This window comes from Somniosus microcephalus, chromosome 30, assembly GCF_052327205.1.
Source record: "Somniosus microcephalus isolate GS21.2 chromosome 30, FLI_Smic_1.0, whole genome shotgun sequence".
In the NCBI taxonomy this organism is placed as follows: Eukaryota; Metazoa; Chordata; class Chondrichthyes; order Squaliformes; family Somniosidae; genus Somniosus; species Somniosus microcephalus.
This window is the reverse complement of record NC_141016.1, coordinates 42,849,799-42,874,878: the sequence shown is the minus strand read 5'-3', so window position 1 is coordinate 42,874,878 and position 25,080 is coordinate 42,849,799. Positions and strand designations below refer to the sequence as shown.

General features: G+C 49.3%; 1 protein-coding gene across 1 annotated transcript; it reads right to left on the bottom strand.

The window, feature by feature from the left end:
- Positions 1-899: 899 nt before the first annotated feature.
- On the bottom strand, positions 900-21,099 carry rnf181 (ring finger protein 181). Its single transcript, XM_085971381.1, has 5 exons — positions 20,896-21,099; positions 17,336-17,469; positions 11,510-11,625; positions 10,411-10,485; positions 900-3,219 (listed from the first exon to the last, which is right to left on the bottom strand). The coding sequence occupies exons 1-5, from the start codon at positions 20,979-20,981 to the stop codon at positions 3,160-3,162; spliced, it is 471 nt and encodes a 156-aa protein (XP_085827507.1). The 5' UTR covers positions 20,982-21,099; the 3' UTR covers positions 900-3,159.
- Positions 21,100-25,080: the final 3,981 nt, after the last annotated feature.

Sequence of the window (25,080 nt, the reverse complement as noted above, 5' to 3'; positions counted from 1 at the left end):
ATCATTGAAACTATAAAACATTGCTGTATAAAAGAGGAATGACTCGTCTACACTGGGAACAGCTATTTTAAACAGGGGTCTACTGCAGACTGCTTCTTCCCCTCCCGAAGGCTAATGTACGGTTCCATGGCCACCAATTACCGTCTGATAACTCACCCAACTGGCCATTATTGATGCATGAGCTTTCACAGGGGATAGTGACAGGTTATTCCACCATGAAGTGCACCACAGCCGAGTCCGATCCTGTCCTTGCCCGATGGCAAAATACTGCGGATGCTGGAAATCCAAAATAACAGAAAACGCTGGAAAAACTCAGCAGGCCAGGCAACATCCAGCCCCTACCTTGCTTTAAAATCTATTCCTTTTCCTGCTTTTTTCCAGTTCTGACGACAAGGTTCTCGACCTGAAAACGTTAACTCTGTTTCTCTCTCCACGGATGCTGCCCTGGCCTGCTGAGGTTTTCCTGTCCTTACCCAGTGTCCCCACAACGCACAGGATTGTACACAGCAGCAGGATCCCTGGCTGATTTTATTTTCTGCGCTGCCTCAGCTCAGTTCAATTACTACAGACCAAACTGCGAACTCCCTGCTCTATATGGCTTCCGGCTACTCACTGAGTCATCGAAGAATCGTTGCTTGTCCTTTACTAGCAAGGCTAAAAGTTAGCTTGAGTGAGTTCCGGCAGCAGACCCGAAAAACAAAAACTCGTGTGTTTGGCACACAGATCCTCGATCCCAGTTCAATCCCATTTCCTCAGCACTTTCCGAATTACTGGAGTGTTCTTAAGTGAATAGTCTTTATCCAGATTCACGTACTTACATACAAACAAAGTTACATACAGCCCCAATTCTGCGAGCTGCTTGAAACAGAAGCAGGCCTTAAAAGAACTGAGCACAACACTCCTGGTTAATGTTTTATTTGCAGGTAAAAGTGTTTCGGAATATTCTGCATCATACAACAAAACCTCACACGTCAGCTAAAGTCGAATTTCAATGGAAATCATGAGTTTAATTTTTTTGTCTCCCCCTCCCCACTCACAAATTTTCTTCCCAGCTCTGCTGCAGGTCCTTGTGGAGTATGGGCTCCCCAGGCTGTGGGCATCTTCCGCTGCCTTGCACAAGGGGTCATTCTTCCTATTCCAGCCTTAACAATGAGTGTCACCAGGATATTCGACATGGACATCACAGCCGAAGCCGTCCCATCCATATCCGATATCTACACTCCTACACTTTGCAGCAACGGAAATCCCAGCTGATTTCCCCCCTCCTTGGCCTGGAGTTCTGAAGCATAATGGTAGCATCCTGACTGCCCCAACCAAAAATCAGGCAATAAACTGGGGCTTTCTGCCTTGAAAGGAGGTAAACAATGTTGTAAACAGTGTGGAAAAGATGTGAAGAAAAGGAAATTACGTGGAAAGGAGGTCTTGGGCTTAATCTAGCAAAAGGCAAATTTAAGAATAATAGCAGGAAGTTGTTCTTCACACAGAGAGTGATTAAGACGTGGAATAACAACAGAAAATGCTGGAAAAACTCAGCAGGCCAAGGTGAACCAGAAACGTCGACTCTAATTTCTCTCCACGGATGTTGCCTGGCCTGCTGAGTTTTTCCAGCATTTTCTGTTGTTATTTCGGATTTCCAGCATCTGCAGTATTTTGCTATCGTGATTAAGACGTGGAATGGACTCCTGGACAGAGTAGTAGAGGTGAAGACCCTGTAATCAAACCCTGGGTAGAGAAATGGGGGAATGTTAGGGGCATTCTAGGTGGATGAGTCAAATGGCCTTCCTCGTGTCTAATGACCTTGTGATCTTGTAAACTCAGCACAGCCTAGGGCTTCCTGGTCTATGTTTCTGTACACAGATCTTCACCTTGTTTCCTCAATACTTTCCAAGTTACTGTAATGCCGTTAAGGGAATACTCTTTTCGGTAGGACATAGATCCAGCACTTTTCACTGGTCTGGGCTGCTGCAGGGGCAAGTGCTGGCTTCTTGGAACCCCCCCCCCCCCCCCCCCCCCCCGCTACAAAACCGAACAAAGCCCAGTTAAACAGTTCATTTCCAGAGGAAAGGGTTTTATAATAGAACAAAGTAGAATTTCAGTGCAAGGCACCTCTGGGTAAATATTCTTATTCTGAGTCACATTAAAGCAGCACAGAGATTTACAACTACTAGATAGATCTTTGCATAGAAAAAGTGATTTTTTTGTAAGTGATCATAAAGATAAAAATGTTATGAAACAAAAACCAAAAACTAGGAGATGGATACTTTGACTTGGGCGTTTAAAGATGCAATGTCTTTTGTAATTTTCGCCTTAGTGTTAACAGCGGGCTTATTTTGTACCATTACGCCATTATAAATTTTTGTCTTATTACATTCTTGTGAAGTGTCTTGGGGTTACCTATGTTAACGACTCTATATAAATGCAAGTTGTTGTTGGTGCTGTAATAGTCAATGAATCTGCTGACAATCACGCACTGTACACTCTCCCTCTAAAACATCCGCTGAAGCAAGAGACCAGCACAAACGTACCCAGCAAGAGTCAGTATCTTCAGGAAAGGAAAGGGAAAACTGTATAAAATAACCAGTGATAATAAACTGGACAGTAGATTGATGTCTATGGTTTCAATACAAAAGACTTTCATCCCGCACAGCAATATATGTTCGATTAAGTCACAAAAGTGCAACATTTCACTATGTTCAGGCTCTCTATATCTGCGAGTATTTCTTTTAGTGCAGAAAGGAGATTGTGTTGTACAAAGCATTTAATACTTCACATCTTTGTCCTACAAATGTATATTGTTCCCTGTAACCTTTTTAAAAAAAAAACTAAAATGGAATTCAGAACTGGCACTGGATGGTGTGCGGTCAGTACTGGGCCAGCCAATTGCAGTAATACCAAGGACAGTAGCAGTATTTCTGCACAAATGTGGGGAACAAAGGGTAGCAATAGGACTTTCCAAAGCACGCTGCACTGCAGCTGCTCTTGACCCTCGTTCTGCATTTGTTTTAAAGGGAAAGGAGGAGCAAGTAGCGCAGTGTCTGTTGATACAATGCTCGAAAAGCTCAGGGAGCCGAATGGGACAGCGCACTCTCAACATGACCTAGAGGTTAGAAAAGTGCCCAGCAAAGCTCGGAGTGTCCCAGAAGGGCCGCCCGCTGGTGGTCACGTGTACATGGCTCCGTGCAGATATTCCAGGCGCTGCTCCTTCTGTTTTCTTCTCACCTGGAAGAATAAAATAAAAATAAAAATGTCAGAACTTTCACTGCTCCACGTCAGCAGCACTGCGCCAGTCTCTCACCAAATCTACTTAAAAAAATCTCTACATCTGGATGCTGGTGACTGGCCCTGGATTCCCGAGCGGGTCTCTGGACCCACAGCTTCCCTGGCTCCCTTGGTGCTGGCTGCGGCGGATGGTCAGTCTGGGACCCTGACATCTCCCAGTCAGCTGCCTTTTCACCTGATCTGCTCTTAGTCTTGTTTATTTCATGTGCTGCCTCTACATCCTCTGCAGATCAGAAGGAGATTAATTCCAGCCCACTCTCCTCGAGTCTTGGCCAATCGGTTTCTGCTTCTGTTGTACATCCTTAACTTATTTAACAGTCTGTCACTCAGGGTTGTTCTGTATTTCTGTCCCATCTGTGTTGACAACTTTAAATTGTTCTAATTAAGTTCCTGCTCTTCAGCCTTGAAAAGGTACACCTCAGAGGGGGCCTTGCAGCAGTATATAGGACACTCAAGGTGGTAAACCCACTGCAGTATTTTCAGATACACCGATGCAGCAAGACAAAAAGTCACACGTCCAGCCTAGTGAAGGCCAACTTCAGGACAGACACCTGGAGGAAGTTTTTTTTTTTTAAATATACAAGTTGATCGACAGCTGGAGTAGGTTGCCAGCAAGTGCAGTTGAGGCCAGGGCAGTGAACCGATTGAACAGACAGACAGATTCTGTCATGGGAAGATGGTCGGATGAGATCAAATAAGCCAAAGGGTCGTCTTCATCCAAGCCTATCTTGTCACCTTGTTCTTTTTTTAAAAATTGGTCCACTGCGGACAGTGAGGGTCTTCCACAGCTCGCAGGCTCACACAGCTCTTGCTTCTAATATGAAGAAGTGCATCCCTGTGATGTGATGCTACCCTACCCAACGCCCCCTCCACAATAAACAACCAGTGCTAGAGATGCACAGGTGCGGAAGCACCAGGTGACATGGTCCCTCCTACTGGAGGCCCGCTCCTCAATCCAATACCACATCCTGTCCCCCTAACAGAGAGCAAATAATACAAATGACAACAGAGAAGGTCATAGACTTAGGTAGCAGTGGGGAAATTAAAAACCAGAGCGTGTCAGGAAGGGGTAGAAGGTGTGGAGTAAAAGGTAATGTAATAAAAAGGGCAATAGCAGGAACTAAGTGTCACAAAACATATTTGAAAGTTCTCTATCTGAATGCACGTAGCATTCGTAACAAAATAGACGAGTTAAAGGCACAAATAGCTACATATGGGTATGATCTTGTGGCCATTACAGAAACATGGCTGCAGGGTGACAATGCCTGGGAATTAAACATACCAGGTTATTTAACAATCAGGAAGGACAGGCAGGAAGGAAGGGGAGGTGGGGTGGCTATGTTAATAAAGGAAGGAATCACTGTAATACAGAGAAATGATATTGGGTCAAAGGATCAGGATAATGAAACAGTTTGGGTGGAGATAAGGAATAATAAGGGGAAAAAAACACTAGTGGGTGTAGTATATAGGCCTCCGAACAGTCGCAACTCGGTTGGACGGAGTATCAATCAGGAAATAGTTGAGGCTTGTAATAAGGGAACATCTATAATTATGGGGGATTTTAACTATCATATAAATTGGACGAATCAAATTGGGCAGGGCTGCCTTGAGGATGAGTTCATTGAGTGTATTAGGGATGGGTTTCTTGAGCAGTATGTAACTGAACCAACCAGGGGGCAAGCAACCTTAGATCTGGTCCTGTGTAACGAGACAGGATTAATTAAAAATGTCCTAGTAAAGGATCCCCTTGGAATGAGTGACCATAACATGGTTGAATTCCATATTCAGTTAGAGGGTGAGGAGGCTGTATCTCAAACAAGCGTGCTAAGCTTGAATAAAGGAGACTATGAAGGTATGAGAGCGGAATTGAGTAAAGTGGATTGGGAAAATAGGTTAAAGGATAAGACGATACATGATCAGTGGTGTACATTTAAGGAGTTATTTTACAAATTCCAAAAAAAGTATATTCCACTGAGAAAAAAAGGGTGTAAAAGAAAAGACAGCCATCCGTGGCTAAGTAAAGAAATTAAGGATAGTATTCGACTAAAAACAAGGGCATATAAGGTAGCCAAATCTAGTGGGAGGATAGAGGATTGGGAAAACTTTAAAAGACAGCAAAAAATAACAAAAAGATTGATTAAGAAAGGGAAGATACATTATGAAAGTAAATTAGCAAAAAATATAAAGACAGATAGTAAGAGTTTTTATAGTTATATAAAAAGAAAAAGGGTGGCTAAAGTAAATGTTGGTCCCTTCGAGGATGAGACCGGGAAATTAATGGTGGGAAATATGGAGATGGCAAAAACACTGAATGAATATTTTACATCAGTCTTTACAGTAGAGGACACCAAGAATATCCCAACACTTGACAAGCAGGGGGCTATAGGGGGGGAGGAGCTAAATACGATTAAAATCACTAAGGAAGTAGTACTTGGTAAAATAATGGGACTCAAGGCGGATAAATCACCTGGACCTGATGGCTTACATCCCAGGGTTTTGAGGGAAGTGGCGGTAGGGATTGTGGATGCATTGGTAATAATCTTCCAAAACTCCCTGGACTCAGCAAAGGTCCCGGCAGACTGGAAAACTGCTAATGTAACACCCTTATTTAAAAAGGGCAGTAGACAGAAGGCTGGAAACTATAGGCCGGTTAGCCTAACATCTGTGGTAGGTAAAATTTTGGAGTCCATTATTAAGGAGACAGTAACAGGACATTTGGATAATCATAATTTAATAAGACAAAGTCAGCATGGTTTTATGAAGGGGAAGTCATGTTTGACAAATTTGCTGGAGTTCTTTGAGGAAGTAACATATAGGGTGGATAAAGGTGAACCAGTGGACGTAGTGTATTTAGACTTCCAAAAGGCATTTGACAAGGTGCCACACAAAAGATTATTGCTTAAGATAAAAAATCACGGGATTGGGGGTAATATTCTGGCATGGATAGAGGATTGGCTATCTAACAGAAGGCAGAGAGTTGGGATAAATGGTTCATATTCAGACTGGCAATCAGTAACCAGTGGTGTTCCGCAGGGGTCAGTGCTGGGTCCCCAACTCTTTACAATCTATATTAACGATTTGGAGGAGGGGACCGAGTGTAACACGTCAAAGTTTGCAGATGATACTAAGATGGGAGGGAAAGTAGTGAGTGAGGAGGACATAAAAAACCTGCAAGGGGACATAGACAGGCTAAGTAAGTGGGCAGAGATTTGGCAGATGGAATACAATACTGGAAAGTGTGAGGTTATGCACTTTGGCAGGAAAAATCGTAGAGCAAGTTATTATCTTAATGGCAAGAAACTTGAAAGTACTGAAGTACAAAGGGATCTGGGGGTCCTGGTGCACGAAACTCAAAAGGTTAGTATGCAGGTGCAGCAAGTGATTAAGAAGGCCAATGGAATGTTGGCTTTCATTGCTAGGGGGATAGAATATAAAAATAGGGAGGTATTGCTTCAGTTGTACAAGGTATTGGTGAGACCGCACCTGGAATACTGCATACAGTTTTGGTGTCCATACTTAAGAAAGGACATACTTGCTCTCGAGTCAGTACAAAGAAGGTTCACTCGATTAATCCCGGGGATGAGGGGATGGACATATGAGGAGAGGTTGAGTAGATTGGGACTCTACTCATTGGAGTTCAGAAGAATGAGAGGCGATCTTATTGAAACATATAAGATTATGAAGGGGTTGGATCGGGTGGATGCAGGGAGGATGTTCCAGATGATGGGTGAAACTAGAACTAGGGGGCATAGTCTTAGAATAAGGGGCTGCTCTTTCAAAACTGAGATGAGGAGGAACTACTTCACTCAGAGGGTGGTAGGTCCATGGAATATGCTGCCCCAAAAAGCTGTCGAAGCTACATCATTACATGAATTTAAATCAGAAATAGACAGTTTCCTAGTAGAAAAGGGAATTAAGGGTTACGGGGAGCGGGCAGGAATTTGGACATGAGTCTAGGTTCGGATAGGTCATGGCCCTGTGGGTAGCGGAGCGGGCCCAGGGGCCGTGTAGCCTGATCCTGCTCCTGTTTTCGTGTGTCTAATGCTGTTAGATTCAGGAGATAGTCCTGTCATAGTGGATTGGCGGTTAGGATCAGATCAGCCATGATCTTATTGAATGGCGGAGCAGGCTCGAGGGGCCAATTGGCCTACTCCTGCTCCTATTTCTTATGTTCTTATGAACATTGAGGCATTAACCACCTGAATACACCCAGGAACTGTGCACCATTCAGTCAGTGCCAGCAAGAGCCAGCGATGTGCTCAGCAACAACCTCTGCGCTGTCAGTGCACATCAATAACCAAAAGTACAGAGCTGTGCAAGATCCTTAACGTTTGTATCTAGAATGTGCCACGATCAAGAAAATGTTTCAACTTTATTCAAGTTAACAGAAGGTTGATATACAAAATACATAATTGTGTTCAAAAGCTACTCTCAGAGACAGGTTAAAATATGGGGATTTTCATCATATGAAAGGATACCATGAAATAAAACTAAATAATAGCCATCTCATTTTAATGATGATACAACTATATTAATTTCCATGTCAATGGACAATTCAGCACATAGTCTAATGGGTAAAGAACTCGTTGCCTCGATTAAGAGTAGGAGGTGAAGCAGCAAGTTTTTTTTCCTCTTCCTATTTCCCCCTCCTCTGCTGACTCTCGCTGGAGTATGGGTTGCACGAATGCCAGGCACCATCTGGTACCTCATTCAAGTGACCATTGTTCATATCCAAGTCTAGATAGCGAGTGTCAGCAGGATATTCAAGCACTATTTCCAAGCCCAATCGCGGACACACAGACACGCACACGTCCCAGCGAGAACAAAGGTTCAGTAATTAATCTATCCCTAACCCAGAGGTGCTAAGGCCACGTGTAGCACCCACACGGAGATCGGTTAACTCAGCACAGGTCAGGAATCAAACCTGTAAAACTCAGTACCACACCACGTGGTACATTTATCCACAATCAGCAGGGGCCGCAATGGTTTCTAACAAGGCAGTTCAAATCCTTCCATGTCTTTCTCTGTAAAATGGAATGCTACAAAGAAGTTCTAAAGGATTGTGGAAATGGAAGCGAGGTAAGAACACTGAAATAAAATGGAGGAGTCACCATGTGTAAGGGATAATGGATAAATAATGCAGAGGTTCAGGAATGTTCTAAACAGAGGGCTCATAGGTAACCTCGTCAGACACGAGTGAGGTCACTACAGACACCAGTTAGCAAACAATGGGTCAACTGGAGAAAAGGGATGAAGTAAGACGTAAACTAATCGAGGAGATGAGACAGGATGTGGAATAGGGTAAACTAATCATCAGGATGCAGGGACAGTAACAAATGTGCAACCAAAGAGATGGGACAGATTATAGGATAGTATAAACCAGGAGGAAAAACCCCAGATAGAGAGAGCAACAACCTGGGAGCAACACTCGACAGCAGGGACCTGGGGACAAACCCTACGTAGAGGGTTGGGCAGAGATTGATCACCTCGGACCAAATCAGGGTAATATCTATATAAGTTGTGAGTCTTATCATTTAGAATTGTACTTTAAACTGCGAACGGTGTTTGTTAAGCATTTATTAAAGATAAATCTTTGTACGCGAAATCAGTTGCCTGTGTTTGTTCAGACCAAACTTACATTTGAACCCTAAAAGGAAAATTGCAAACCTATTTGTTCGATCTTTCGAACACCTAGTGAAATCTGAGCAACAGGATACATAGCCACCTTGTTTTGTCTACGTGGATTTACAAGCACAGTAACTGCTCCAGTTACAGTTCTAGGAATTTTTAGAAACATAGAAACTAGGAGCAGGAGTAGGCCATTCGGCCCTTCGAGCCTGCTCCGCCATTCAACGAGATCATGGCTGATCATCCAAACCCTAGCACCCGGTCCCTACACCGACAGCCATCCCACCCAAGCCCTATCCCCGTAACCCCACATATTTAATCCCCCCTAACACTAAGGGCCAATTTTTTTTTTAACATGGCCAATCAACCTTACCCGCACATCTTTGGACTGTGGGAGGAAACCGGAGCACCCGGAGAAAACCCACGCAAACACGGGGAGAATGTGCAAACTCCACACAGAAAGAAGCGTTTGCAGACGACACAAAGCTGGGTGGGCGTGTGTGCTGTGAGGAGGATGCCGAGAAACTCCAGGATGATTTGGACAGGTTGGGTGATTGGGCAGAAGCATGGCAGATGCAATATAACGTGGATAAATGCGAGGTTATCCACTTTGGTGTCAAAAACAGGAAGGCAGATTATCTGAATGGCAATAGATTGGGAGAAGGGGAAGTGCAACGAGACCTGGGTGTCCTTGTGCACCAGTCGCTGAAGGTAAGCATGCAGGTGCAGCAGGCGGTTAAGAAGGCAAATGGTATGTTGGCCTTCATAGCGAGAGGTTTCGAGTACAGGAGCAAGGATGTCTTGCTGCAGTTGTACACGGCCTTGGTGAGACCACACCTTGAGTATTGTGTGCAGTTTTGGTCGCCTTATCTGAGGAAGGATGTTCTTGCCATGGAGGGAGTGCAGCGAAGATTCCTGGGATGGCAGGAATGACGTATGAGGAGAGATTGGGTCGATTAGGCTTATACTCGCTGGAGTTTCGAAGAATGAGAGGGGATCTCATTGAAACTTATAAAATTCTAACAGGACTAGACAGACTAGATGCAGGAAGGATGTTCCCGATGGCCGGGGGTCCAGAACCAGGGGTCACAGTCTATGGATAAGGGGTAAGCCATTTAGGACCGAGATGAGGAGGAATTTCTTCACCCAGAGAGTGGTGAACCTGTGGAATTCTCTACCACAGAAGGCAGTGGAGGCCAATTCATTAAATATATTCAAGAAGGAGTTAGATATATTTCTTAAGGCTAAAGGGATCCAGGGATATGGGGAGAAGGCAGGGACAGGGGACTGAATTTGGATGATCAGCCATGATCTCATTGAATGGCGGAGCAGGCTCGAGGGGCCGAATGGCCTACTCCTGCTCCTATTTTCTATGTTTCTTACTGCACCAGGGCATTCTAGAATATCCTCACCACAGTACAAGCGATAAAATGCTTACCAACAATAAACACAGCACAGTAAAGCTCGGACATTGCTCAGAGAGTTAGGATGGAATTGTCTTACCTTGTCTTGTTTGTACTCCTCGTACTCTTCATTGTCAGTGGGTAACTCGAGTCTGCACAATGGACATGAATTAGTCTGTAAGAAAATAAAACAATGTTAAACTGAGACTTCCTTTCGGTTCAGCGATGCCTGGACAGGGAGCTGGTGCGGTAAATGGCCGCAGCAATGCGTAGGGCCACAGAGTGTTGACAGAAAAGCTCCAAACGCACCAAATTCCCAATCTCATCCACACTGCGAGGGGAGGAACTCCGTGAAAGCCAGGTGTTGCCTCAAAGAGAGTGGGATAAATAAATCAAAAAACAAAATCAGGTCTGCTCCTGGTCCTGAAGATCAAGGAATGGCAGGAAACAGAACAAGATACAATGATAGGTAAAGAAATAAAAAGAAAAACTGAATGCTGGAAATAAAGAACAGGCCAATTAGCATCTGAAAGGGAAAGGCAGATTCATGTTCCAGATGGGACCCTTCATTAGAACTTGCGTCCCAGCTCTGATGACTGGTCCCCACCCAAAACGTTAACCTATCTTTTATCCACAAAAGAGTGAATTAAGCAATGATGGGGGTGAGATATGGGTGGAGGCGGCCAATGTTGAGAAGGTGGAAGTGGGCAATTGTTATGGTGGCGAGGATATGGATTTGAAGCTCAACTCCAGATTTAACAGGACATGGAGGTTATGCACCAGCTGCTTCAGCCAGAGTGAACAGCCCCAACAGGAGATGGCGTCTTTAGCAGAAGCTGAATATGATGATCTTGGGCCTTCCGATGTTCACTGGAGAAAGTTGTGGCTCATCCACAATTTGACGGCAGATAAGTTTGAGAATACAACAGTGGCCATTGAGTCAGTGAGGTGGGAGGGACAGAGCTTCGTGCCATCAGCACTCAGGTGCAAACTGACCCCATGCCTGCAGAAAAATGTGAGTGGAGACTGGTAAAGGAGGAAGTCACCAAGAAGGGTCAGGAGAGGCTACTGCCAGAGATTTGCTGGCCACCCCAAGAAGAGTCAGTGCCCTTGGAAAGGAAAACTGGAGGGATAAAAAAAAAACCCAATTAAATTGTAAATTCAAATCAAACGTCTGAAGCTATAAGACAAACACCTACCTTTCCCAACCAAGGTACAATACAGCCAGAGTGGAAGGAATGTTCACAGGGCATTTTCTTCACCACCTCCTCTTCCTCAAACTCCAGTAAGCAGACCGGACACTTAAGACCTCTGTCTGAATGAAAAGCAAACAATCTTCACTATAACAAGGCACAGAATAATTTTGTGACATGATGCGCTGCCTTATGACCAATGTTTTCTCTAAGCTGTGCGTGTGCACGGTCCCGGGCAGGGATCTGCACGGTCCCGCTCAGGCCGCTGATGAGCTGTTCCATTTGAAATTCCACACATGCGCAGAAATTTAAAGGGACCGCGCATTGAAATAAACAGGCAGCGCACAACAAGAACAATTTACAGGGAACATTGTTTATGGCACTTTTCTAACAGCCATGTGATTCACCTAAATAAACATCCTATCTGTGGAGAGAGAAACAGGGTTAACGTTTCATGTCGATGAACTTCCATCAGAACTGATTCTTTAAAAAAAAATTCATTCATGGGATGTGGGCGTCGCTGGCAAAGCCAGCATTTATTGTCCATCCCTAATTGCCCTCGAGAAGGTGGTGGTGAGCCGCCTTCTTGAACCACTGCAGTCTGTGTGGTGAAGGTACTCCCACAGTGCTGGTAGGGAGAGTTTGACCCAGCGACGAAGGAGGATCGGCCGATATACATCCAAGTCAGAATGGTGTGTGACTTGGAGGGGAACTTGGATGTGGTGGTGTTCCCATGCGCCTGCTGCCCTTGTCCTTCTAGGTGGAAGAGGTCACGGGTTTGGGAGGTGCTGCCGAAGAAGCCTTGGCGAGTTGCTGCAGTGCATCTTGTAGACGGTACACACTGCAGCCACGGTACGTCAGTGGTGGAGGGAGTGAATGTTTAAGGTGGTGGATGGAGTGCCAATCAAGCGGGCTGCTTTGTCCTGGATGGTGTCGAGCTTCTCGAGTGTTGTTGGAGCTGCACTCATCCAGACAAGTGAAGAGCATTTAATTACACTTGTTCCTTGTAGGTGGTGGAAAGGCTTTGGGAAGTCAGGGGATACACTCGCTGCAGAATACCTAGCCTCAGAACTGCTCTTGTTGCCACAGTATTTATGTGGCTGGCCCAATTAAGTATCTGATCGATGATGACCCCCCCCCCAGGATGTTAATGGTGGGGGATTCAATGATGGTAATGCCACTGAATGTCATGGGGCGGAGGTTAGACTCACTCTTGTTGGAGATGGTCATTGCTTGGTGCTTGTGTGGCACAAACGTTACTTGCCACTTATCAGCCCAAGTCTGGTCTTGCTGCATGTGGGCATGGACTGCTTCATTATCTGAGGAACTGGGAATGGAACTGAACACTGAGCAATCATCAGCGAACATCCCCACTTCTGACCTTATGATGGAGGGAAGGTCATTGATGAAGCAGCTGAAGATGGTTGGGCCTAGGACACTGCCCTGAGGAACTCCTGCAGCAATTCACCTCCTATTTCTCAAGTCACAAAGGCTCGTTATATCATTCTTACAGGCCATTTATACTACAAAATGTGTGTTAAATCGGACACAAAATAGGGTTGAATTTACGCATCTGCCGTACCCTACGAGTCTGTGCAATAGATGGAACCTCAAGATCTCTCATGGCTTCAGCGTCACAGGATAAATGCAACCACTGCAGGGTGGTTGTAACAAAGGTCCCAGGCTGTCGGACGACCAACTGGGAAATTCTTAAAAGTTTAGTTCTAAACTGTTCAATGTCAACAAAGAGTGAACAGAGTACGATGCAAAGCCAGCAGTATAACTCAATGCTGCCCTTGTGGTACTCTAAAGTAGGTGCTGATGTCAAACAGGTTCCTCTAGTACAGGAAACTTTCTGGTATCCGGCACGGACGGGACCGACCTGGTGCCGGCCCATCAACAATGCCGGATAACCGAACACTATAGTTAAACCGAACGCTCAGCGCTCCGTCTAAAGCAACAAACCCTGTTGCTTCAAAACAATCGGCACAACTTGCAAGCGTCTCTGTAGCTTAGCAACAGCTTCAGCTACACCCTTGCACAGCCACAAATGGAGTAAAAAAAGTAACTAAAAGTAAAAAAAGTTATCTGCACCAACTCCTGAATTTTGCCGGTGGATAGAGCATTCGTGTTATTTAGTGGCCGGTTAATCAAAAGTTTCCTGTATAACAGCACAGTAAGGATCAAGGGATCCTCCAAAAATAGGTAAGTCGCCAGAATTAACAACTTCTTTAAGTTAAAAAAATAAAATATAAATTCTCACAAAATCAAATATTTAGAAATTACACGAAGATAAGAGGACCCAAATAACGAACCCACCGGGCCTCGGGGCCACCCGGCTCGGGGCCACACCGGGCCACCCGGGCCGGGGCCACACCGGGCCGGGGCCACACCGGGCCACCCGGGCCGGGGCCACACCGGGCCATGGGGGCCCCCGGCTCGGGGCCACACCGGGCCAAGGGGGCCCCCGGCTCTGGTCAAGTTCTAAATAGAACTCAAGAGTTTGGAAGGTATGTTTTGTTGTTATCTGTCCATCTCCAAACTTCTCTTTCCGTGTTTTTCTGCTCCACTGAATCCTCCATGCATGTTTCCCCCCACCCTCACCCCCCATTTTCCAACCAATCTTAATCGACTCCTATCCTGAAGCTGCTGGATCCTTGTACGAGTTCAGTTCCACAGTTGTGGTGGCCAGTCAGGATCTTAGGAACAGGAGGAGGTCATTTAGCCCCTCAAGTCTGTTCTGCCATTCATGATTGATCTGTACCGTGACAAAGTGTTCACTCTTCCCGTGAGTCCGGACAGTGTCAGAAGGTTATTTTCCATTGAGGGCATCAGAGTCTCATCGATCCTGCTCTCAGCAGGTACACGTGTCCACACACACGGTCACATCGATCCTGCTCTCAGCAGGTACACGTGTCCCCACACACGGTCACATCGATCCTGCGCTCAGCGGGTACACGTGTCCCCACACACGGTCACATCGATCCTGCTCTCAGCGGGTACACGTGTCCCCACACACGGTCACATCGATCCTGCTCTCAGCAGGTACACGTGTCCCCACACACGGGCACATCGATCCTGCTCTCAGCGGGTACACGTGTCCACACACGGTCACATCGATCCTGCTCTCAGCAGGTACACGTGTCCCCACACACGGTCACATCGATCCTGCTCTCAGCAGGTACACGTGTCCCCACACACGGTCACATCGATCCTGCTCTCAGCGGGTACACGTGTCCCCACACACGGTCACATCGATCCTGCTCTCAGCAGGTACACGTGTCCCCACACACGGTCACATCGATCCTGCTCTCAGCAGGTACACATGTCCCCACACACGGTCACATCGATCCTGCTCTCAGCAGGTACACGTGTCCCCACACACGGTCACATCGATCCTGCTCTCAGCAGGTACACGTGTCCCCACACACGGTCACATCGATCCTGCTCTCAGCAGGTACACGTGTCCCCACACACGGTCACATCGATCCTGCTCTCAGCAGGTACACGTGTCCCCACACACGGTCACATCGATCCTGCTCTCAGCAGGTACACGTGTCCCCACACGGTCACATCGATCCTGCTCTCAGCAGGTACACGTGTCCCCACACACGGTCACATCGATCCTGCTCTCAGCGGGTACACGTGTCCACACACACGGTCACATCGATCCTGCTCTCAGCGGGTACACGTGTCCCCACACGGTCACATCGATCCTGCTCTCAGCGGGTACACGTGTCCACACACAGTCACATCGATCCTGCTCTCAGCAGGTACACGTGTCCCCACACACGGTCACATCGATCCTGCTCTCAGCGGGTACACGTGTCCACACACGGTCTCATCGATCCTGCTCTCAGCGGGTACACGTGTCCCCACACACGGTCACATCGATCCTGCTCTCAGCGGGTACACGTGTCCCCACACACGGTCACATCGATCCTGCTCTCAGCGGGTACACGTGTCCCCACACACGGTCACATCGATCCTGCTCTCAGCGGGTACACGTGTCCCCACACACGGTCACATCGATCCTGCTCTCAGCAGGTACACGTGTCCCCACACACGGTCACATCGATCCTGCTCTCAGCAGGTACACGTGTCCCCACACACGGTCACATCGATCCTGCTCTCAGCGGGTACACGTGTCCCCACACACGGTCACATCGATCCTGCTCTCAGCAGGTACACGTGTCCCCACACACGGTCACATCGATCCTGCTCTCAGCAGGTACACGTGTCCCCACACACGGTCACATCGATCCTGCTCTCAGCGGGTACACGTGTCCACACACACACACGGTCACATCGATCCTGCTCTCAGCAGGTACACGTGTCCCCACACACGGTCACATCGATCCTGCTCTCAGCAGGTACACGTGTCCACACACACACGGTCACATCGATCCTGCTCTCAGCAGGTACACGTGTCCCCACACACGGTCACATCGATCCTGCTCTCAGCAGGTACACGTGTCCACACACACGGTCACATCGATCCTGCTCTCAGCAGGTACACGTGTCCCCACACACGGTCACATCGATCCTGCTCTCAGCAGGTACACGTGTCCCCACACACGGTCACATCGATCCTGCTCTCAGCGGGTACACGTGTCCCCACACACGGTCACATCGATCCTGCTCTCAGCGGGTACACGTGTCCCCACACACGGTCACATCGATCCTGCTCTCAGCGGGTACACGTGTCCCCACACGGTCACGTCGATCCTGCTCTCAGCGGGTACACGTGTCCCCACACACGGTCACATCGATCCTGCTCTCAGCAGGTACACGTGTCCCCACACACGGTCACATCGATCCTGCTCTCAGCAGGTACACGTGTCCACACACACGGTCACATCGATCCTGCTCTCAGCAGGTACACGTGTCCCCACACACGGTCACATCGATCCTGCTCTCAGCAGGTACACGTGTCCACACACGGTCACATCGATCCTGCTCTCAGCAGGTACACGTGTCCCCACACACGGTCACATCGATCCTGCTCTCAGCAGGTACACGTGTCCCCACACACGGTCACATCGATCCTGCTCTCAGCAGGTACACGTGTCCACACACACGGTCACATCGATCCTGCTCTCAGCAGGTACACGTGTCCACACACACGGTCACATCGATCCTGCTCTCAGCGGGTACACGTGTCCCCACACGGTCACATCGATCCTGCTCTCAGCAGGTACACGTGTCCCCACACACGGTCACATCGATCCTGCTCTCAGCGGGTACACGTGTCCACACACGGTCACATCGATCCTGCTCTCAGCAGGTACACGTGTCCCCACACACGGTCACATCGATCCTGCTCTCAGCAGGTACACGTGTCCCCACACACGGTCACATCGATCCTGCTCTCAGCAGGTACACGTGTCCCCACACACGGTCACATCGATCCTGCTCTCAGCAGGTACACGTGTCCCCACACACGGTCACATCGATCCTGCTCTCAGCAGGTACACGTGTCCACACACACGGTCACATCGATCCTGCTCTCAGCGGGTACACGTGTCCACACACACGGTCACATCGATCCTGCTCTCAGCAGGTACACGTGTCCCCACACACGGTCAAGCAGGGACTATAGGATACAGGCCAATTGTGGCACCCATACGGTCACCCCGCCCGAGAGGAGACTAGGGATCGAAGCTGGAACGCTCTGATCTGTACGGCCCAGAAATACACATGGTGTTCATGTAACCAGTCACAGTTCCGTACACTCCACACCCTGGCACCAACACCGCTCAATCATTTAACAAGATTGAACTGTGGACTCTGCTAATTCCAGCTACACTGCCCCTGGACTGAAACTCTTACCTGCCTGTGCTGGTGTCACAGAAACAGTTGGGAGATTCTGTACAATCTCCTTTTTAGCAGCAGGTGGCAATCGGTGATCCCAGTCAGAAATATCTACTTGCCCGAGGTCCAGATCTATCCCAGCCAACAGTGACCTATAAACATAATAGACACACACAATACAAAAGGAAAATGCATTATTGTTGATGTACTTCATTTTTCTAGTCATCAATGCTGAAACATAAATCTAAATTAGCCCAGAAAGAATGCAAGCAGTAAATAAATCCCTTAGCTGAGGAAGAAGTCAAATTTCTGCTACCATTCCACAAATACTTTCCCATTTTCTGATAGTCTCAGAATTAAGTGTGTATTGCTCAATCTCGACCTACAGGATAAATATTACAGTAATCATATACGGACTCTGAATGGAGTGGGCTCAATGGGCTAAATGGATGTTCTTAAATAGTCCGCTGATACTCACTAACTCAGCTCCCTTAAGAGAAGCGAGGTATCGGAAAGCATCCACTGCCCAGATAACTGTACTCCAGAAAGCACCCACTGCCCAGATAACTGTACTCCAGAAAGAACCCACTGCCCAGATAACTGTACTCCAGAAAGAACCCACTGCCCAGATAACTGTACTCCAGAAAGCACCCACTGCCCAGATAACTGTACTCCAGAAAGCATCCACTGCCCAGATAACTGTACTCCAGAAAGCACCCACTGCCCAGATAACTGTACTCCAGAAAGCACCCACTGCCCAGATAACTGTACTCCAGAAAGCACCCACTGCCCAGATAACTGTACTCCAGAAAGCACCCACTGCCCAGATAACTGTACTCCAGAAAGAACCCACTGCCCAGATAACTGTACTCCAGAAAGAACCCACTGCCCAGATAACTGTACTCCAGAAAGAACCCACTGCCCAGATAACTGTACTCCAGAAAGAATCAGAATTAAAAAACTGCAAATGCTGTAAATCAGAAACAACAGAAAATTCTGGAAGAGAAAAGGCAGGTTCACGTTGAGTGTAGACCCTTCGTGAGAGCTGGATAATGGAAGACAAACGAGCTCTTCAATGCAACTGAACAAAAGGAGAAAAGAGATAACTGGTAGAATGACAAAAATGGTCTTTTGAAAGGCTGGATTGCATCTCAGTGAGGCAATTAAACAAAAAATCAATGAAAATAGTTAAGTATAGCAGTGAAATACAAAATGAAAATACTGGAAAAACCAAGCAGGCTCAGCAGCAGACAGGCCAAGCCCCAGGGTGCAGACCCGCCTTTCCCACACCAGAGCAGTGTTCCACTCCACCAACAGCAGCCTACACCTGTTGCAAATCACAAACACCCCCGGGCCTCCTCGAAGATGGGGATCGCTCAAGCCTGAAGTTGCTAAATTGAACATTAAGACCAGATGGCGTCAGGATGCTCAGGAGCAAAGTTGAGATCCTACTCCTGTAACCTACCGGGAGCTTGGCTGGAATAGTGTAGGTGTCAAAGAGGGGGAGTTAAAGTGGGGTGGGAGAAAGGGCAGGGTCACACTTGTGCACAGAACAGAGATATTCAGCAAAGTGATCAGCCAGTCTGCATTTGGTCTCGCGAAAGTAAAGGAGAATGCACAGTGAGAAAATACAGTTTACTAAGTTGGGATATCAAGTCCTGGGTCAGCAAGAACTTCCTCAAACTCAAATTTGGGAATAGCATAGCCATCCAAAAACTCCACACCTTAACCCCCATTCATCCACCTGAGAGCTGTACAGGCGGAGCCCAACAGTACCCATCTTCAAACCCAACATTCCAGCCACCACCAGGAACACTGAATTCCACTTCTGTCCCTAGCTCACCTCTTCACAAACTGCAACACACATCCTATCCCACACCACGTTCCATTCACTCATCAACCCTGCCCTTGCTATCCTTCGTTAGCTCCCTATTGCCCAATGCATCAATTTCAAAATCATCTTCAGCGTCAGCCGTGGCCCAGTGGGTAGCACGCTCTCTCGCTCGTCTCCGAGTCAGAAGGTCGTGGGGTCGAGTCCCACTCCAAGGGACTTGAGCCTGAAAATCTAGGCTGACACTGCAGTGCAGTACTGAGGGAGTGCTGTAGTGTCGGAGGTGCCGTCTTTCAGATGAGACGTTAAACCAACGTCTGCTCTCTCAGGAGGAGGTAAAAGATCCCATGGCACTATTTCGAAGAGCACGGGAGTTCTCCCGGTGTCCTGCCCAATATTTATCACTCAAGGGGCTGCCGTTTCAAAACTGAGATGAGGAGAAACTTCTTCACTCAGAGGGTAGTAAATCTATGGAATTTGCTACCTCAGAGCGCTGTGGAAGCTGCGACATTAAATAAATTTAAAACGGAAATAGACAGTTTCCTAGCTGATAAGGGAATTAAGGGTTATGGGGAGCGGGCAGGGAAGTGGACGTGAGTCTAGGTTCGGATCAGCCATGATCCTATTGAATGGCGGAGCAGGCCCGAGAGGCTGTATGGCCTACTCCTGCTCCTACTTCTTATGTTCTAACTTCAGTGATACTTCACCTATATCATGTTTTTAGACCAATAATAAACCGGCTTCCATTCACCAGCCGCCTTTCTGGCCCTTGGCCTCTCAGCAGCAACCAGCCCTACCCGACCCTGCCCCACCCTACTCTGCCCCTGCCCCTACTCTACCCCTGCCCTGACCTACTCTGCCCCTGCCCCCTGCTCCGCCCTACTCGCCCCTGTCCCCGCCCTTGCCCCACTCTCCCCTGCCCTACTCTCCCCTGCCCCTGCCCTACCCCACCCTGCCCCTGACCCCTACCCCGCCCTACTCGCCCCTCTCTCCCCTGCCCTACTCTCCCCTGCCCCTGCCCTACTCTCCCCTGCCCCTGCCCTACTCTCCCCTGCCCCTGCCCTTGCCCTACTCTCCCCTGCCCCTGCCCTACTCTCCCCTGCCCCTGCCCTTGCCCTACTCTCCCCTGTCCCTGCCCTTGCCCTACTCTGCCCTTGCCCTACTCTCCCCAGCCTCTGCCCTTGCCCTACTCTGCCCCACCCTACTCTGCCCTTGCCCTACTCTCCCCTGCCCCTGCCCTACTCTCCCCTGTCCCTGCCCTTGCCCTACTCTGCCCCACCCTACTCTGCCCCACCCTACTCTGCCCTTGCCCTACTCTCCCCAGCCTCTGCCCTTGCCCTACTCTCCCCTGTCCCTGCCCTTGCCCTACTCTCCCCTGCCCTTGCCCTACTCTGCCCTTGCCCTACTCTCCCCTGCCCCACTCTTATGTCATCTTCGGTTCCAAGGGACTGCATAAGAGAAGACTCAACCAACGTCACTAACACAGATGATCTGGTCATTATCACATAGCAGTTTGTGGGAGCTTGCTGTGCGCAATTCTGGCTGCCGCGTTTCCCACACTACAACAGTGACCACACTCCAAAGAGTCCTTTACTGTCTGTGAAGCGCTTTGGTCGGCCTGAGGCTGTGGAAACGCCAGCCGGTCGGTCGGGATCTGAGCTGAGGCCTGGCCACACTCACCGCCTGCCAGAGTAACCCCGCTCCCCGACACTGCCCCCTCAGAGCAGGCTGTGGGTGGACACACTACCTGGCCAGCTCCAGTAAGGCGTTCTGCCGGTACTGCTCCTCGGGGTTGCTCGGTTCGCAGTCATGTTCATCGAAATACGAAGCCATTTTGCCGGGGCCTCCCACAGTCACAACCGAACCCAGGCGCGCTGATCGACAGTCCAGCCAACCAACCACCGCCCACCCTCCCCGCAGTCAGCCAATAGGCGGGGAGAGGGGGCGGGTCTTTCCACCCACCGTCGGGTTTGTGTGGTGCACGCGGGCGCGGTGATCGACAACCCAGCCAACCAACCAGCAGTCGCGCGTCGCCCACCGCAGTCAGCCAATGGGGAGAGGGGGCGGGACCTCCCCCACGCTGTCCGGTTTGTGTGACGCGCGCAGGCCCGCGGCTCGGTGGGCGGGGCGCCACCGACACCACGTGATGGGCACTTGCCAACCACCGCGGGTAACCAGGTAACAGTAACCTAGCGACGGTGCTGCCCAGGCTGGTACCAGTGTTGAAGGAAGGCCTTCCGGTCCGGCCTTGTCCCGCTCCTCCAGACAGACTCTCAGTAACCGCTGGGCCTTCCAGCTCCTTTATCATGTTTTTAGTCCAATAATAAACCGGCTTCCATTCACCAGCCTGCCTTTCTGGCCCTTGGCCCTCAGCAGCAACCTGCCCCACCCCCACCCTACCCTGCCCAACATGCCCCACCCCACTCCACTCCACCCTACCCTGCCCAGCCCCACTCCACCCCACCCTGCCCAACATGCCCCACCCTGCTCCTACCCCACCCTCGCCCTGCCCCACCCTGCCCCTATCCCACCCTGCCCAACATGCCCCACCCTGCCCCTATCCCACCCTGCCCAACATGCCCCGCCCCACTCCACCCTACCCTGCCCCTGCCCTACTCTGCCCCAGCCCTGCCCTGCCCTGCCCTGGGCCCTCAAAAGTAACCTGCCTTGGCCCCCAGCAGTACCCTGCCATACTCTGCCCTGCCAGCTGCTGCAGGGCCCGCTGTGCACCTCCATCCCCAGCATTCATCCCCTTCAGGCCGAAGCAAAGCAGCCATGGCAGCCAGAGAACCTTGCAAGAGATTGGGATCTTGCAACCAAACATCGGGCAGTGAAAAACAGGTAATCCGATGGCAATTTATTCAGACGTGGACCAGGCATGGGCAACCAGGGCAGCAGTTACTTTCCATTGGGTCGATATCCTGTCTGGTTTTAAACTGGACTTTGGCAGCGGATGCCTGGTGATTGTGATCTTTAAAAACTGGGCAGATAAAGTTTGGTCTTCCAATGTGAGATTCAATGCCCACATGCAAAATTGTCTGTTCACATGTGTAGGAAAGGGGGAAGCCCAATTCATATTTGCTTCACTGGACCATTTCATATATGCATGTACCAGACCAGTTTTGCACTGGGCAAAAGGTAGTCGCCCTATCACCCATAGACAACAACAACAACTTGTATTTAGATAACACCTTTAATGTAAGTGTCAGCTGTGGCTCAGTGGGTAGCACACTTGCCTCTGAGTCAGAAGGTTGTGGGTTCGAGTCCCACTCCAGAGACTTGAGGACAAAAAGCTAGGCTGACTGACCAGTGCCGTGCTGAGGGAGTGCTGCACTGTTGGAGGTGCCGTCTTTCGGATGAGATGTTAAACCGAGGTCATAGATTCATAGGCTGCGATTTTCCGAGTGGAGGCGGCTTTGATGTTCGGCAGGTTCCGATTCCGCTGCCGGTTTCAGCCGCCCTGAACTTACGCTTTTTGCTTAAGCCCATTTGTGCGCTACCCAGCCCAATCAGTGGGTTCGGGTCTGCTGCTCGCCTCTGCTGACGTCTTTCAGCCAGCTCTCTTTAAGGGGCCCATGCAGCCTTGTTTCTGTTCAATCCTATTCTGCTGCTTCTCGGTGTGGCACTTCTGAAAATGACTGCTGCATGACCCAAGGCATCTCCCAGATTTGATGATGACTCCCTCCATGTTCATGTGGAGTGAGTGAGAGGGCGTCAAGAGGTACTGTTCCCCTCAAACGGACGGAGGAAGCCTCCTAAGCAAACCAAAGCAGCCTGGCTGCAAATTGCTGAGGTCTTTGTGTGGTCGCACCTGAGTTCGGTGCAGGAAAAGGTTCAATGACCTGGTACGCGCAGCAAAAGTGAGTATAACATCACACTTACCTTCAATCTGCTCCCCATCTCCTCTCATCACCAGCACTCTGCATTGTCAATCTACTCCTGCACATCCCACTTTACCCTTGCATCCCTTGCACCCTTAACCATCCCTCTCTCTCTATGTACAGAATCACTTCACCATTCTACTATGCACCCCTCACACTCGCTATCACTGTTATGCAATGGCAACAACTAACAACGTACAGAGAGGGCCCTTGGTATTGGCACCTCACTCCATCTTTGTCTCCCTCTAAGCATCTATGCTATGGATTCTCTACACTCACTCCAACATTCTCACTCAACCTCCACTTGTGTCCCTCATTGCAGGAAAAGAGAACCCACAATAAGAGGGAGAGGGACAGGACAGGAGGAGGGCTACCTTCCATTGCCCAGTTGACCACCGCTGAGGAGGCTGCTCTTGACATCCACGGAGGTGCTGAGGATCTGGAAGTGGGGGACAGTCATACGGGCGCAGTAGAGCAAGCTGGTGACAGCATAGATTTGCAGCCCTCTCATTTAGATTGCATGAGTGACTGATAGGACATCTGATGTTCATTCAGATTGAGTTCTGATCATCTGCACAATTCAATGTGCCTGCTACGTTTACTTCCCCGCAGGACCATCGAGAGCCCCCCTCCCCACTGTCTAGGAGGAAGAGCCGGAAGACTCCTCAGAGGAAGCTGCAACCTCTGAGGCCACGCTGTCAGCAGAATTGAGCGCACCCAGCACCAGCGCAGAGACGCACACCTCAGTGGGTCATTCGCGAGATAGATTAGTGTTGTCACCTGGTGTATCACAGCTCACAAGTGAGCATCAGCAGATGGTGGAGTCAGGGACAGCAGTGGAGAGTCCTCGTCGTAGGCCGCAGGGTGCTCCTAGCTCTGCTCAGCTGCATGTGGACCCTGTGCCTCTGGGGCCATCCAGAAAGAGAGCGGTGCTGGAACTTCAGCAACAAGTGCAGGAGTCTGACAGGTTTTGCATCCATGGTAACTGCGAGTGTGCAGAGAATGGAGGAGTCCATCTCAAACATAAGCAATGCCATGGTGGAGGCAATGGCGCATGAACGCACCACCATGGATAGATGGCAACCTCTGTGGAAAGGATGGCTAACCCATTGGAAAGGATGGCAACGGCCATGGAGGAAATAAGTCGCCAGTGTCAGGAAAACCTGGTGACTGTTTAGAATAGAATGACATCTCTGGAGGAGCGATGGGCAACTATTGAGCAGAGAGACCACAGCTTCATGAATGTCCCTTTGAGGAGGACTGCCAGTGCAGATACGGGTCCTCATGGCCCCCCTGAAGTGTAGCAAGGTGCTCTCCTGCCACTTGCCAGCACTGAGGTGCAGCTGACCCATGAGAGGGATGTTGGTGGTCGACAACAAGGAAGTGTGGGCTCCTCCAAGAGCGCTCACTCCCATGCCACTGCAGAGCCCTCGGTCAGAGCCGCAGATTCCTCACCCAACTGAGATGGCCGCAGGAGGAGCAGACTGTTGCCGAGCCCTCCCAGGCTCCCAAACCCAGAGGACTCCCACCAAAGGTGTCGAAGCATGAAAGTGTGCAAGGTGCCTCCGCATCTGCTGAAGCCACAGGGGAAGCACCACGTAGAAGCACATGGAAGAGAAAGTTAACACACAGATAGTCACAAGGGTAGGCACTTGGGTGTTTTGATGTTATACAAATTTAAGATTATCTTCATCATTTCCATTGTAATAGAAATGTGATGGCAAACGGTGGCATAGTGGTTAGCACTGATGCCTCACAGCGCCAGGGACCCGGGTTCAAATCCGGCCTCGGGTGACTGTCTGTGTGAAGTTTGCACATTCTCCCCGTGTTTGCGTGGGTTTCCTCCGGGTGCTCCGGTTTTCTCCCACAGTCCAAAGATGTGCGGGTTAGGTTGATTGGCCATGATAAAAAAATTAGCCCTTAGTGTTAGGGGGGATTAAATACGCGGGGTTACGGGGATAGGGCTTGGGTGGGATGGCTGTCAGTGTAGGGACCGGGTGCTAGGGTTTGGATGATTAGCCATGATCTCGTTGAATGGCGGAGCAGGCTCG

Coding starts and splice junctions, on each gene's coding strand:
- rnf181 (XM_085971381.1), bottom strand. CDS start 20,981: ATGGCTTCGTATTTCGATGAACATGACTGCGAACCGAGCAACCCCGAG. Junction 17,470..20,895: donor GCCTTACTGGAGCTGGCCAG/GTAGTGTGTCCA, acceptor TTATGTTTATAG/GTCACTGTTGGCTGGGATAG. Junction 10,486..11,509: donor TTGTACCTTGGTTGGGAAAG/GTAGGTGTTTGT, acceptor ATTTTCTTACAG/ACTAATTCATGTCCATTGTG.